Raw genomic sequence first — 16,522 nt, 5'->3', positions numbered from 1 at the left:
CTGGAGAACAGGTTCAATGCAGGTGTCTGGAGTTATGGTTAGATTTAGGGGCATTACCATCTGTCAGTGTTAAAGAGGTTTGGGGGCACTTAACAATGGTGCCCTCTTCACAGTCCATTCCTCTCTCCGGGCAGATCGTGTCCCAGAGGAAACTCACGAAAGCCTTGCTGAAGCAGGGGAACACTGCAGGAAAGTCCTCCATCACTGTAAGCCGCATGCTGCATTCTCTGACAGTAAAAAAAAAAAAAAAAAAACGTTGATTTGGGTTGATTTTGTTGTTTATTTCCTCTCCGGTTTGAGATGCTGTTTTGATTCTCCTCACTATCTCTCTGCCATTTTTATAGCCCTGACCAACTGTCAGAGGTAGACAGAAAGACAGACTGTGCCTGGTGAGCATTTATAAACATGGATGATCTCTCCTAGGTGACTGCAGAGGAGCTATCTGGCAATGACGACTACGTTGAGCTTGGTTTCAGTGCAAGAAAACTGGATGACAAGGTAGCCATTGAAAGGCCTAGAATAATAATGGCTTTTCTTGAAACCAGCTGTTAAATCTCTGGCCCTGACTGATTTAGTTTAACGTTTCTCTTACATGATCATTTCGGTTTAGCATAATGAAATGAAGGAACTGTATTATGTAGAAGGCTGTTGCTCTGCTGGCTTCATTTAACACTGAGTCGAGGTACCCCATACATCATGGGGTAAAAAACCTCTCTCTCACACACACACACACACACAAACTTACACACACATACACACTGCAGAGACTGGGCTCAAAGCCCCAAACCCTGGAGGTGTGAGGTGAAACTGAGCCATTGTGTTATTCTGAAATTGAACTGTTCCAGCAAAATACTGATACAAGTATGCATTACAGAGTCTAATTTATCTGACTCAGCTTAAGTTACAGAAAAGACCCCTTTAATGTTGTCACGGTTGAGTTCAAACTGAATTTGGAGCAGCAGGGTAATCAAAAATCCGCAGGAAGTTAAATGAATCTGTCATGTGACAGAACGCACAGATTTCTCATTTGAAATCCAGCGTGTCCATAGCAACGACAACATGACAGCTGCGTAGTGTGATCATGTCAAGCTGAATCAACATGTGAATCACAATCAGCGACTGATTTATGGCCATATTATATAAGCCAATCAACTTAGGAAAGTTTGAGATTTTCACAGGCATTGGTTCGCCTGGTGCCTTTGCTCGATGCAGAGCATCGTTTTGATCTAGAGAACTGCAGGGATGCCCCCGAGAGGTGATTTCCCATCAGTTGCTAAGGATCATCTCCATATATGTTACTGCCCACCCAGAAAGAGGCACGCGAGCTGCTGTCCCTCTAAATCAGGTGTGTTACGGGAGGAAGGAACTCATCTCCAGCTTGTTTCTACAGGACTTCTTCAGCAAATCGGATCCATTTTTAGAAATATTCAGGATAAATGATGACTCCACTGCCTCCCTGGTTCACAGAACTGAGGTACATCATTATCCAGTAATGCCCAAGACCTGCTTCTTTCAGTATTTACACTCTACTTCCTCTCTACTTCCACTCTATTTACACTCTACTTCCACTCTATTTTCATTCTACTTCCTCTCTACTTCCACTCTATTTGCATTCTACTTCCTCTCTACTTCCACTCTATTTGCATTCTACTTCCTCTCTACTTCCACTCTATTTTCATTCTACTTCCTCTCTACTTCCACTCTATTTTCATTCTACTTCCTCTCTATTTCCAGTCTACTTCCTCTCTACCTCCAACCTACTTCCTCTCTATTTCAGTTTACTTCCGCTCTATTTCCTCTCCACTTCCTCCCTATTTTCACTCTACTTCCTCTCTACTTCCACTCTATTGTCATTCTACTTCCTCTCTATTTCCAGTCTACTTCCTCTCTACCTCCAACCTACTTCCTCTCTATTTCAGTTTACTTCCGCTCTATTTCCTCTCTACTTCCTCCCTATTTTCACTCTACTTCCTCCCTATTTCCAGTCTATGTCCTCTATTCCTATGTTTCATACAGACATTTAGCAACGGGCTTGGGCTTCTTGCCTTTTTGGGGGGGGATCATGCATCTGATCAGATAGATGTAAACATCAGTGCACTTAAATCCTCTTATGCCTGCCATATCTTACCGCTGTGGTTTTTTTCATGCCTGTATGCAAAGCTGGCTGATTTCAGTGAGCACCGTGCTGTTGTTCTCTTCACAGACCGTCATGAACAATCTCAGCCCAGTCTGGAAAACGTTCAAAGTCTCGTTTAACACTCTGTGCAGTGGAAACCACGACCGCGAGCTGAAGGTAGGATGAGAGCCTACAGTGTAACTGCAGAGCGGTTACAAATTATTACACAGTGATACATGTAAGGGTATTGTGGGGTCCTATGTTAAATTTCAGATGTGGTAATGATGTGGTAATGATGTGGTAATGATGTGGTAATGAGTGTAATAATGTGTCAAGTTAAACACAGGTACACACATCAAGCAAGATCTCAGTGTGATGTGATCACACACACAAGCTGGGACGGATAGATAACCTCCCCTGCTCGCGTCCTCATTGCGTTGGAGATGTGCCGTGATGCACCTCCATGTATTTCCGCCGCTAAATGGAAAGTTCCAGAAAAGCCCAGAGGCTGACGTGACAAGCCACCAGACACGTATATATCCTGGCTCTCGAAGGCTTTTCAGTGTGAGCAAGGGATGGAGACCCTGACGAGAGTCATGCTCAGCATCTGACGGAGAGTCCTGCACATGCCCAGAAGGGCTAATGTTCAGGCGCTTTCCGTTACATGGATTCATTTATAACTGATTCCTTCTCTTTACAGGTGCGATGATAGAGTCGAGGAAAGTACCAGAATGTGAAATGGTCAAGTGTTTTGCAAAGAGCTTTGCAAGAGCTTGCTCCTAAAAACTCTCTTCAATAAATAAACAGGATTATTGAAATTCACGAGATTTGGGATGAGATGGAACGGAGCTGTAAGCAGCCACCTGCGGCATTCGATTTGGCACAAAAGGGTGTTTTTCTCGAGATAAGCTTTGCGGTTTGAGGGGGGGGGGGGGGCTCGGCACACCTCTTAAAGCGGCGGGACACTACGCTGTGCTCCACAGTGGCTGGACCCGACACGCTTCCTGAAGAGGCCGGCAGGAGCCTTAGACTTGGTGTAATTACCCAGCATGCCCCGTTCCACCACACAGTCCTCCACTGACAAGCATAGAATAGAGAAGACAGCTGGAATCAAAGTGAGAGGAGTCACTGACATGGGGAGGGAGGGCGGAGTAAAGAGAAAGCAGCGGGTGGGGGTTTGGTGGGGGCACAGATTTCCAGTTTAGCCACATATCCGTTCCGTGATGTCACTTACTTTTATGTCTGAGCCATGCGTCAGATGATGCGATTTCTCACTTATCAGACAGACGTGAACTGCTGTAGCTCAGTGTCCAGTGAGACCTGCCAGTGAGTTGTTAGTTTTAGCATCGAATTGGACTCGCAGGTCAGAACATAGTAAGGGGATAAATGTGATACAATACTGCCGCCGTCCGCGGACCCAGGGAACAGAATTACGGCTGTCTGGCGCAGAACTCCTGCAGCAGACGCTGTGCAGACAGACGTTTTCCACATCATGCACCCCAGTGGCTCAACTTGATGTGATATCCTTGTTTCCTTAGTCGTGGACCAGGCCTGGTTAATGAGGCTCGTTAGCACCCATTTGAAGGTATATGGTGAGTGACCGAAGTCCGTGCTCGTGTGGCGAATATCACAGGATCCTCCTGTCAATTAGCAGTGCCCAGTTCATTTCTGGGGTCCCGTGTTATTGGAATGAATTATCCACTGGGTCTCAAACTTTCCTTTTGTCAGGAAGGAGAGAGAACTCGGTGACAGGTGAGTGGGGTTTGGATCCAAGTTCTGACGAGCTTGTCCTCTGGGAGTTGATTCCCAACAGGATCTGTTAGCCATGGGTTCGGAGCCTATGTCCACTACGCTTTGGCTTGTGGTCATGGTGGGTCAGGCCTGAGGTCCTCACCTTCCCCTGCTAGCTGCTGATAAGCGCCACACCTGTACCTGCCAGATTGCTAAACAGGTCTGATGTCTCTCCAAATGGATCTGGCCAAGACGCATCAAGCGGGCCACAAATCATCGGGCACCTGCTGAATTTCTGTGATTTGCCAGGAAGATTAAAAATACCCAATTTTATTTCTGTCAAACAGAATACACATCATTCTAATTTGTTGGGCAAACATGTCGTGAAAGGCAGTGAAAATAAGCCAGTTGGAATACTTCCATTGATTTTATATATTCGTTCTTGGTCTCAGCTCTGTTGAAGAATAACGGCCTGTTTTGGTATCAGTGGGAGACTCACAGGCTACATGGAGATGAATTATCTAGTGTCTGCGATGGTCAGTGCCCCAGAGAAAGTGTAAGTCATCAACGGGCCATTCCGGTAGCGCAGCGTCAGTGACGTGTCTCCAGCAGGGGCACCATGTCTACGAGTGCGACTCGGCTGGTGTAATTAGTGCGGATATTACCATGGATACCTTTAAAGCAAGCGACAGCGTTTCGCTGCATTTCCTCTCCAGCTGCAAGATGCAGCCTTGTCCTTTTGGTCTCAGCAACCTTGTCTAAAAGCTTTTCTACCGCCTGAATGCAACCAAAGGTGTCATTAGCATCTGCTTCCTTCGCATGAAGCCTTTAGTTGGCCCGCAGAGTTGGCCCGTGGGGGACCAAACCACAGCACGGGGCCGCATGACACACGTGGTGGAAGGGGCCAGGAATTGCCTGGAACTTATCGTGTCTGTGGGGGCACCGTAAGGGGTGGGGGTGTGGCAATGATTCCAAGGGCCTCTGAGTGACAGGGGTCCAAAAAAATTTGGAACACAATCTTATAACCTTTTCTTGGACAGTCATTGAAATAACAATTTGAAGAATATGTTATGTACTATTTACAAAAAAAATAATATTTTAATTTGCTTTTTTGTATCTTTAGCAGATGGTATGTCAGACATCTGTACATACCATCTGTTTTAGCTGGTTTGGTTCAGCCCTGCCTTCGCCAATATAGGCTAGCCATGCATGAAATACCTAAGTTAAAATCTGGTTATCAGAAAATGAAGGCTGCAAAAATCCGGAAGACAAACGCGAGGGCCACCGGTGTTTATCTGCCTTTCCTAACTGTATAATTATGGCGGGAGGGCGGAACGCTCCGTTAACAAACATCTGCTCCAGATTGCGTTTTACAAGTTACCTTCCACAGGCATGGTTATCCAAAGCCATAACTACCCACAGCTGCTGTCAATCAGGTTAGCTATTTGAACTCTCCCTGGTTACTCCTGCTAGAGTTTGGTGTCTACTCTCTCGGTCTGGATTATCCTTGGTTTGTTTGCTGTTTTTTAGTTTCCTGTTCATTTCTGTTGGCTTGATCTAGTTCTGTCCTGTTAGTTCCAACTCTGACCGCTCCCTGATAACTCTCTGGATTTTGCTTAGCCTGCTGGATTAGTTTTTATGCGCATGGGCGTGGCTATTACATGGTTTTGAGTGTGTCTGTGTTCCTTATTAATAAAGCCTTTTTTTCTTTTTAAATTCTGTCCTCTCTCTGAGATGAGCAACCCACAAACTAATAAACAGAGGTGGAAAGTTCAGGTCCAGAAAATGCAAATCCTGACCAAAATTTTGTTTCAACCAACCAGCTGAGCATAGAGAGTTACTTTCAGAGAGTACTCGACTAGTCGGTTGAAACGAAATCTTGGTCTCGCTTTTTACTTTCTGGACCTGAACTTTCCAGCTCTGCTAATATCTAACTAATTACTTGACAGTTTTGTTAAAATATAAAAGCCAGATATGTAATAAGAAACTCCGCTTATTTGACTATTAAAAAAATGAGTGGGATTACAGTTGGTGGCTTTAATCTAAACACTGGATCATTAACTCCAAAGCCGATTGGGACTCTGCTCTCTTTTTGTCAACAAAGGAATTTCTACTTTGTTCTGTTATAATTGGTCCCGAGGCAATAGATTTATTGCATCATCATGACCATCCGAGCTAAAAAGCAGCTTATTGTAGGGCAGTGCTTCTCCACTCGGTCCTGTACCATTCTGGCACGTTAACTGGCCACAGCCGGTCCCCAAAACTCACCCCTCCATCAGTGTTGGTGACACTGAGGCACGGGTGACGGTCTGATAAACAAAGACCGTGCGCATCGCTGTCTCGTTCTGCTTTCTGCATGCCTGGGAAAACACACAAATCTACAAAACATAAGTGCAATCCTTAAACGAAACATAACAGAGAAAACTTTCGTAGGAAACACCCTTCACTTTGCACTACTATTTCACCTATATAGGTGTCATTATTAAGCACAACAAAGAAACATGGAGTTTATGACACAAGCCAGGAAAAATAACAAAACCGATGTCAGCAAAGTGCAAAGAAGTCAGAATAAAAGTGGCATAATATCTGTGTTTGCCCTGTAACTGAAAAGCCACATCTCATCACCATATTAATATTTCAGTATGTTTCAGATGCAGATAACACCCCCCCCCCCCACAAGCATCGTACAATCACGCAGCAGCTGACCCTCATGCCATCTTTCTCAGGGGCCTGTCTCTCTCTCTCTCTCTCTCTCTCTCTCTCAGCTGCTGCAGACCTGAACTTCATTTCACTCTCCACAGATTCCTATTATTTCCCACTGGATTGAGGGTTTGGGACATATTTTTGACTGTATCTTCTGTGCCCCCCCCACCCCCCATCAATCTCTTTCTCAGTGTACTGTATGGGACTGGGACTCCAACGGAAAGCACGACTTCATTGGGGAGTTCCAGACCACTTTCAAAGAGATAAGAGGAGCGCTGGATGGACGGCAGGTGAAGCGGGAGCGACAAGAGTGTGTGTGTGTGGAGAGGGTATGGGGTGTGTGTGTGTGTGTGTGTACATGGGGGTGGGTGTACGGATAGTAGCCCCCCCTCTCCCCATTACTTAGGTCACTGCAGCTGTTAGTACCGCTTTTCACTAAGTAACCAGTTGACTATCATTACACTATGTCTTCAGTTTGCACCATTAGCAGTCAGATCTGAGTAGCTGCTGGATACCAGGATGGCATGTGGTTGGTTCTCCTCCCATGGGCAAAGGGCCATTCTGTCACATTGTTACTCGCCAGGGAATGAGATCCATCAACAGGAAGCAGTTTGGAAAACAACAGCAACTCCAGCCACCCCCAACATCCAGCACCCTCCCCCAATCACCCGTCCCACCCTACCCCCTGCCCATTTCTGGCGCCATCTGGGTTTTAATGGTTCTGAGACCTCCCAGTCCTCATCCGCTGTGTCAATGGGCTGTCTCTCTCTCTCTCTCTCTCTCTCTCTCTCTCCGCTATGTATCAGATCCAGTGGGAGTGTATAAATCCAAAATATCAGGTCAAGAAGAAGAATTACAGGAACTCTGGTGTCGTTATCCTCAACCAGTGCAAGGTACAGTAGGGCCTGTTCTTATGTGCAGTCAGCAGCCAAACATTTTGCCAGTCTTCACCACCAAGGGGCGAGAACACAAAAGGGTCTGTGAGACGTTCCCACGGATGCCATAATTGCAGCTTATCCCAAATAAGATTACAATATAAAATATGCCGGATGCTGGTGTTGGCATTAACAGATGATTCCTAAAAGTCAAACCTTTTCTCACTGCGCGCAGGATCTCTTCTCTTTGGTGTGCTTAATTACCACAACTAGTTCCTTCATGGGCCAGCTCCGATCTTTGTCTCACAGTAGGGCCCACAGAAAGTAGAGGGAGTTTAATTGCTAAAGGCCTTCAGTACTTGAGGGGATATGAATATTGTAATAGTACACACTTAATGCATTAATTAATGAGTAACTGTGTTGTGTACTGATCCCATGTTCATTCATCATTAATAAATCATGATACTTTATGTATTTCATGGGGAAACCTATATCAGTTCATGACTTGTTCTTGAGTAGTTCATAAGTTAAGTATTTTTTGCCCATGAGTGGTCTTACCATTATTAACTAATTAGTTAACTGTTAACTAATATAGTGTCTGAATGGAATACATGAACTGTTATGATTGATTAATGATGAACAAACATTGGATCAGTAAATAACTAACACTTAGTTACTGGTTAATTAATGCATTAACTAAGCAACTACATTATTCATGTCCCTTCAAGTAAAGTGCGACTGGGCCTTCTAATCTGTAGGTCCAGGGCTTGTTTTACTTGCTACAAAAAAAATATTGTCAGGTGTGGAAGGTTCAGGTCCGGAAAGTACAAATATAGACCAAGATTTTGTTTCAGCCAACCAGGTGAGTTCTTCATGAATGTGACTCTGGTTGAGTCTGCAACCACTCAGCTGGTTGGTTGAAACAAATTCTTGGTCTGGATTTATACTTTCTGAACCAGAACTTTCTACCTCTGCTTACTGAGTAGATAAAAGTTAACTGTTCTGGTCCAAGAGCTGTTGTGCAACAATCTTTGTGATTGACCTTCAACAAGCTCTTTAGATGGATTGTCAGACCGGTTCTCCCATCACGGATGTCTTAGTTGCTCCCAGATGATACGTCCACTCAGTCTCGGAAACACAGGCTCAGTCAGTGATTGGTTCTTTGTTGCAGATCATCAAGATGCACTCCTTCCTTGATTACATCATGGGCGGCTGTCAGATCCAGTTTACGGTGAGTTACGTGAGACAGTGCAACAGAGAACATGGCAGCTGGCCTGTTGGAGCTTTGCTGGTGTTACGCTGATTGTCGTGCTTCGACTCTGGGAGACAGCAGATTGACAACAATTAGATAAGTAGATGTTCAAATAGTAAATTTTACTTTTTATTCTACATTTATGTGGTGGAAATGATGAAAGTTAAAAATACTCCGGAAATGATTTACAGCATTCAGCACAGATCAAACAGAAAAATCCCCTGTGTTAAAGCGCTTCTATTCAGACCTGATCCTGTCATTGCTGGAACGTTCAGCTTTATCTTTAGCATTAGCTTCTACAATGAACAATGTAGCTGGGCTCATTAATTCAGGGCTTTTATTTGATCCTGGAGTGATATGCTGCCAAAGACCACAGGGTCATTTACATTTACAGAGGGAAAGATATTAGCTCTGCTGCGGGCAAGAAGTTTGAGGATAAATTATGTATAGTATGTAGCGGCTGCACTCCATTCACCAGAAACCAGATAACCTTCATAGAACGGGTAGATCAGCCAAAAACGCAGCACACATATGTTGCGTTTTACATTTACAAGAATGAGATTGATTGTATTGGTCGCAGCATTAATTTTATTGTTTGCAGCAGAAAATTCTTGCAAGGGACAGCAAGGTACTTCAATGAAGTGGAAAAACAAACAAACAAATTAAAATTAAATGCATAAGAACATACAATTACTTCTTTTCTTATTTAGGACACTTGTTCCAAATACTGATAGATAAAGGAACAAAAGAGTTCTTAAAACGTTCTTAAAATGTTTAGTGCAAATTTTTTTATTGTACAGAGTAGGCAAACAGAATATACCGAAAGATTATGAAATTAATAAATATGATGAATGAAGCGACTTTGAATAATAGTTTGCGACTTACACAAGAATGACTGCTAAGCACAAGGCCTAGATGTGGACACGTCTCCTCCGTGTGAACAAGCCCGTCAGGGCCTTCCATGGTAATATCCCAGTAATGAGCCCCTGTGCAAGTAAACCAGCAGTAAATAATTTGCAAAAGTAGTAAGTGGGGTACCATCTTCCTTCCCAGGTAGCCATCGATTTCACGGCCTCTAATGGGGACCCTCGAAACAGCTGCTCCCTGCACTACATCCACCCGTACCAGCCCAATGAGTACCTCAAGGCCCTGGTCGCCGTCGGCGAGATCTGCCAGGACTACGACAGGCGAGTCTCCCCAAAGCCTTCACCAGCACCCATCGGCGGGAATGCTGGGAATGCCAAGACGGCGTGCAGAAAGGAAAGCGTCCCGACCTTTTCCCGCGCTGGAGCCTGTGGGCTTGCGGCATTTTGGCCAGAAGCCCCGCGTGTGCGTTTTATTTAGCTCTGCTAACACCATTCATTTCAAACGTTAGAATCCTCTGCCAGTCACAGTCATTCCATAAGACATTGTAAAATATATAGCGGGAAAGACAAAACTATAGATAGCAGGTAATATCTAGCAATAGCTTTAGCAATCAGGTCAAGGATCTGGACTGGATTCTGCAAGCCAACAAAGACAAGCTTTTGTGTATTTCCACACCCCCACCCACACCCCCACCCCCACGTCATTCAAAAGGGGGTAGATTTCGCCTCTCTTGATGGGTATCTTCCCGGCACGGGGGGCGGGCAGGAGCAGGACCACCTGAATAATCCTAGTGAAAGTGACCTACCTTCTCCCTAGGAATGGCCGAGGGCGGGTTTGGGGCTGGGGGGCGGCGAGGATGCTGACGGCAGAGGAGGCTGTGAATGGCACTTGATTGCAGATGGCTGAATCACGCTGATTTCAGGCCTTGCCCCACATAGCTTCCGCCCCCTGATTCATGTTCATCTTTCTCCCTTCCTCATAGTGACAAAATGTTCCCCGCCTTTGGGTTTGGAGCACAGATACCACCGGACTTCAAGGTATCACCTTTTGCTCTTACACTGCCAGTTTCCCCAGCGATTCCGGCACATTCCATATGGTATACTTATGGGATGCCCCGCACGTTTCCAGCAGATTTCTCAGTCATAGTGACTTTCAGAGAAACCAGCATCGAGCTGATATTTCCCCCCAAGCTCCCCACATGGTCTCCGTGACCTTACATACCAGCCTGACCACGACGTCCTTCTCTTGCCTCCCAGGTCTCCCACGATTTTGCCATCAACTTCGACGAAGACAACCCGGAATGTGCCGGTAAGCATTACTGACACTCATGCTTCACCGCCTCCGCTTGACGGAGCTGAAATGCTGCCATTCTGCATAAGACCCAGACAAACGTGTTCCTCATGCAAAATACTGTGAGAAAAAATCAGTGTATATATCTTTATATACAATCTCTGGTTAGCAAGCCTCTTAACCCAGCTGGTTAGCCCAACTAGACCTAAGCATTGTGACATACTTTAATCACAGAGACGTTAACTAAGGTTAACTTGAAACTGCAGCCAAAGAGTAGCTATAGAGGAACTTCACTTATTTGGCTACATCTGGCCACATGCAGTCCACTAGATCTAAAATGATGCAGCTAAAATAGTTCCTGCAGCAAATTGCTCACTGCAAGGTCTGTGGATTATCTTGAGTACCGGGTTAAGATTTCTAGTAAGATACATTGCTGTTGAATTTTTGAAATGTATTTATTTTGCTGCCTTAATCACCACAGAAAGAATGCGATTCCGAAGACTGAGATTTCTATGGCCGATATCTGCAAAACTACGCAACTCTCACCACAACAATCTAGAGGGTTAAATAGCCCTACAGCATGTCTTTGTCATACTGCACCTTGTGTTATCACCCCCTCCCCCCCCCATCTGATCTGGAAGCACAGATGTTTCAGGACTCTTCCTCTACAAACCCCCCAGTATCTATTTTTGATGATGTTCCGCAGTAGCGGTTCACAGTGGCCCAAAGCTGCTCCCTCTCCTATTTTAAATGCGGGGTGTCACTCCACCCGCCCCCCCCAGGCCAGTAACTGTGATCTCAGACGGCATGTGGAGTTAAAACCGCTGCAGCTCTTACACTCTTACATTTAGCACTTCGTGCTCATGCCGTGTGCAAATATTCATTTATAATTAGCATTCTTACAGGCCAGCGGGGAGCTTCTCGCACCAGCCGAACTCAAAAAGGGGGCGGCGTCCAAACACTGACGAGCTGGCACGCTTTTATTTTAATGATCAGAGCCTGACCAATCAGAATATCAAAAGAGATGGTGTTAACTCCTAAGTGGCTGATGAAATCTAGAAATAGCAGATGGATAAAAGACACAGGGTACCTCCCGATCTCACTCTAGGAAGCATAACGAGGGCATGCCGCATTCTCGATTGTGATTGGAGGTACATCCTCCCCAAGATCCAATCAGCCCCCTGCCTGCTCTGAGTGGATTCCTGGCATCCCTCTGATTTCACGCCGCTAAAGGGCGAGATCCCTCGGGAACCCCTGGGCTCTGATTTGCCAGGACACGAGCACCCAGCTGCTGGTCTGGCCCTTAAACTTCATGCATAACTGCAACCTGCACAGATGTGCGTGACCTTTATACCCAGAAAGAATTAAGGATTAACACCCAAAAGCCGCAGGAGAATGAAGGACGCGAGAGCTCTGCGCTGTTAAAAGTCTAAATAAAATGTAAAACATAATTGGTTCAGATGACACGGAAATGGGTAATGATGCTGAATATATATGTGTTGTTTGTTGGGAGAATATACAAGAACATCAGCTGAGCTTTCCTTGAGCTTGTGATAAACCAGTGTTTCACAAACCAGTCCCCATGGCATACTGAACAGACCAACATTTTCGTTTTATCCCAGTTCCCAGAACACCTGACCCAAACAATCAGGAGCTTCAAATACCTTACAGGTGTGCTGGGATCTGGGATAAATGTGTATCCGTCCAGTGTGGCCCGAGGACTTGTTTGGGGAACACTGGGCTAGACGTGGCCCATTATTAGTCCCCTCCTCATGACCAGTGGTCCTTCTCTGGGCTTAGCGGTGAGTCTGACCTGGTAGGAATTTCTCACCTACATGAGCATCTGTCACAGGCATACAGGGTGTCGTGGAGGCCTATCAGAACTGCCTGCCCAAGATCCAGCTGTACGGCCCCACCAACATCGCCCCCATCATACAGAAGGTGGCCAGCTCCGCCTGCGAGGAGATGCACACTAAGGAGGCCATGGTGAGGACCCAGGGTGAGCTGGGGGCCCCAGGGCTGCCGTGGCTAGGGGGGCCCCCTAAGTTGGCTATTGAGGTATTTTTTTGGAGCTGAAAGAAGAATGTGAGGGAATTCAAAATGATGGTGCATCCATAACATGCTAATCAAAGCATGGGGTGGCAGGAGTAAAAGTTACCCATCAGGGGTGCGTTTCCCAAAAGCAAGTTCGAACTATGCAAGTACAATGCAGGTGTTTCCCGAAACCATAGTCAGGGTGGTGGGGGGGGGGGGGGGGTGCTTTCTGTCAAATTTACTGATGGGGGGAGGGAGGTATTGCGGTACAGGTTGGTCGGCCAAATTTAAGAAGTTTAACCATTCCTAGGATAGCCTATACCATACTCCACCCCTGAGGCTAAGGTTAGTCTAGAACATTAATTTAATTGTGTTCTTTCCACATCTGTTCACAATTTGTCTAAAACTCTAGCGAGATCAAAGGTGTGGGAGGTCTAATGTTAGTCCTGAATTTTTGTGCCGTTTTTCCTTTTCTGTTAGGCTACTTTGTGTTGGCTTCACTTGGCATTAAAGCAACCAGTAGCATACGATGCAAAATCCAGTGTGAAAAGAAAGTTGTGTGGCATGTAGTCTCAAAGTAGGTACAGCAGGGATGGGGGGGGCAACTTTGTCTGTCCTGAAACCTGTCGCTAAAAATGCAAATAACAGACGTGTTATAATTTAAATTATCATATTATTTTATATCCATAAATGTAATCAGTGGAAATTCTGTCTTCATGGGGCGCCTAGTTTTCAAGAAGGGGTTCCGGCTGTTGTACCCTTAACTAAGATACATCAGCTTCATGGGTTCGGGAAAAGTACCCTGAGACAGTTTCAGAAAAAGGGGCTTACGGAGGGTTGCCATGGAGATAAGAAAATTGCTGAATCTGAGTAGCTTCACAGATGATAAGATGGGACAGGGCTTTATGATTCCACTTTGAAGTACGAATGAAGAAAAAAAAGACTTTTTAAAAACTGCTGAAGTAGATATAGTCCAGTTTGTGGTGAGGGGGCCTGAAGCCCATCCTCGGCAGAATTGGTATGATTTAGGGGACACCCCCTGTAGCTACAATAGATACACATGAGAGATGAAGTAATTATCTGAGTGTCAGTGGCACCTGCTGTTCCCGACCGCGCTTCTACAGGAGTACTTCATCCTGCTCATCCTGACGGACGGCGTCATCACTGACATGGCAGACACACGGGAGGCCATCGTGCACGCCTCCCACCTGCCCATGTCGGTCATCATCGTGGGCGTGGGCAACGCCGACTTCAGCGACATGCAGATGCTGGATGGTGACGACGGCATCCTGCGCTCGCCCAAGGGGGAGCCCGTGCTCAGGGACATCGTGCAGTTCGTGCCCTTCCACAACTTCAAGCACGTGAGTCTGCAGGGCGTGCCATGTGTCATGTGATGATCTCTCGCTCGTGGTCCAATGTCATGTGATGATCTCTCGCTCGTGGTCCAATGTCATGTGATGATCTCTCGCTCATGGTCCCACGTCATGTGATGACCTCTCATGGTCCGACATGTCATGTGATGACCTCTCGCTTGTGGTCCGACATGTCATGTGATCACCACTCGCTCGTGGTCCCACATGCAGGGGCGCCGTAAGGGGGAGGAAAGCTAGGACGATTCCAAGGGCCCCTGAGTGACAGGGGCCCTAAAAAATTAGGAAAATAACTGGATTGGTTTGGACTGGGGGGCCTAATATGATATGCTTTCATGGGGCCCAAAATCTCTAGCAACGCCCCTGCCCACATGTCATGTGATCACCACTCGCTCGTGGTCCCACATGTCATGTGATCACCTCTCGCTTGTGGTCCCACGTCATGTGATGACCTCTATACTACCCGCATGCCCTGACTGAGGTCTCCACAGCATGACAGGGTACTGCCTCCTTGTCATGTAAGTGATGTATTTATGTCAGCACTAGACTTTCTGTCTATTTCAACACACCATTTCTTGTTTCCCTTCACAAACAGATACCATCACAGAGTTTGAAAAGATCCCAATAAATATACTTAAATAAAAGCCCATTTTTCTTACCTTATATAGCTGTCATGCTGACATAACCATAAAGAATCAGGGAGCAGACCTAGGCTGTGTGGTCAGCCATAAACACATCTTCAGGGCTCTTTGGTCAGTGACTTATTACTGCTAAGGAGGTTCTTTACACCTCAATCAGATTTACTCCATGATATTCAATACTGGGGGTTTGGACTGGCAATTAGAGTCATACACAAATCAAACAGCATGACTAATGAAGAAATAACAGATAATTAAATGAAGCCAACAGGCAAATGGCACTTGAAACGTAAATTTAGTTTAGCAGGTCAGCAGCAGGGAGCTGATGAACTCTTCAGTCAGGGGGGAGTACCACTTCACCCAGAAGCAAATATTTTATTGTGTGTGTTTTTTTTCCGGATTTAAAAACGGATGCTTTATTCCCCATCCACACGAGAACATTAATAATTGAAACTGGCAAGGCACCGCGTCAGCAGCTGAAGCCTCTGCCAAATGTCATTTTCAGCAGGAAATTCCGGCGACAAGATAGTTTGTCACGGTGATATGTCTGTAAAACGTTTAAACTGTTCGGGCTGGGTTTATTCTCATAAATCCACCACTGGGTTTGTGGCAGATTGACATATCTGAGAAGAAGTGCCGGCATGTTTTTGAATTAGTCCATTGGGATTTATAGGTGAAAAAACATACATTTTAAACGAGATGAGGCATACCCTTATAGCCTGAGGGCTTTGTTGAGCAGCTGAATATTTTGATCCAATCCCTTCCCGCGTATAAGGGGCGTCAGATAATACAGTTTGCCAGCCAGTGCTGATATTTTATACCCGGGTGCTTTGCCTCAAGCCGGAAGAATTGCCATTTTGGCATCTTGCTCATTATAATAAAACATTAAAGCGCCATAACACATCGAACCAATTTTTGTCTGCTCTCATCCCCCCAGGCGTCTCCCGCAGCTTTGGCTAAGAGCGTCTTAGCTGAGGTCCCCAACCAGGTGGTGGATTATTACAACGGCAAGGGAATCAAGCCGAAGTGTCTCTCCGATTATGAACCTTCCAAGGCGTTCAGCCCCTAAACTCCGCCGCACACGTCTGCATAGTTCAGAAATAGCACGTTTTTGTTTGTGATTTTTATCTAAACGGATTTTGCATGTGCTAACCCTCACAACCGTAACACTACTGTACTCCCTAAGAAGTTTGTACATAGATATAATAATAATGAAATTAAAAAGAATTATTTACATAAAAGCATGCTGAAAACATATTTGTTGGAAAACGTGTCATGTTTGTTTTGGGTTTTTTTACCGGTTTTTTGAGATTTTGCTAAATTTCTTAATATTCTTAATGCATTTTGAAGCAATGCAGTTGAGTATATATAGTTACATCTGTACTACAGTCATCTGATCTCGATTATTTCTTTCTTTGGCTAAAACAGACACACGGGCTGTATTTTGCATGTTATAATAAAAGAGAAGCCTTTTGCACAGCCTGTGATATCTTGTTTCTGCTTCAGCAGACGCTGTACATTTTAGGGGGATTATATATATACTGTAGCCTAAACTCATGTTCAGGACAACTTCAGTTTGCATGTAGTTTTACACGTGCGCAGGTCGGTGATGTATGAGCTTCACGTACAACTTTGTGGGTGTTCTA

At 45.4% G+C, this 16,522-nt stretch overlaps 1 protein-coding gene across 1 annotated transcript in view; it reads left to right on the top strand.

Moving 5' to 3' along the window:
- cpne4b (copine IVb) overlaps positions 1–16,358 on the top strand; it is a 28,770-nt gene extending 12,412 nt beyond the window's left edge. The window contains exons 4-16 of the mRNA XM_023827460.2: positions 135–206; positions 424–498; positions 1,391–1,474; positions 2,204–2,293; positions 6,742–6,840; positions 7,357–7,443; positions 8,597–8,656; positions 9,731–9,864; positions 10,527–10,581; positions 10,801–10,852; positions 12,687–12,820; positions 13,993–14,229; positions 15,814–16,358. Coding sequence (XP_023683228.1) covers positions 135–206; positions 424–498; positions 1,391–1,474; positions 2,204–2,293; positions 6,742–6,840; positions 7,357–7,443; positions 8,597–8,656; positions 9,731–9,864; positions 10,527–10,581; positions 10,801–10,852; positions 12,687–12,820; positions 13,993–14,229; positions 15,814–15,945 — 1,311 coding nt within the window. The 3' untranslated portion in view covers positions 15,946–16,358. The remainder of the gene's footprint in view (positions 1–134; positions 207–423; positions 499–1,390; positions 1,475–2,203; positions 2,294–6,741; positions 6,841–7,356; positions 7,444–8,596; positions 8,657–9,730; positions 9,865–10,526; positions 10,582–10,800; positions 10,853–12,686; positions 12,821–13,992; positions 14,230–15,813) is intronic.
- Positions 16,359–16,522: the final 164 nt, after the last annotated feature.

The sequence above is a fragment of the Paramormyrops kingsleyae genome, chromosome 23 (genome assembly GCF_048594095.1).
Source record: "Paramormyrops kingsleyae isolate MSU_618 chromosome 23, PKINGS_0.4, whole genome shotgun sequence".
NCBI lineage: Eukaryota > Metazoa > Chordata > Actinopteri > Osteoglossiformes > Mormyridae > Paramormyrops > Paramormyrops kingsleyae.
The sequence above is the reverse complement of the archived record's forward strand: the minus strand, read 5'-3'. Positions and strand labels throughout refer to the sequence as shown.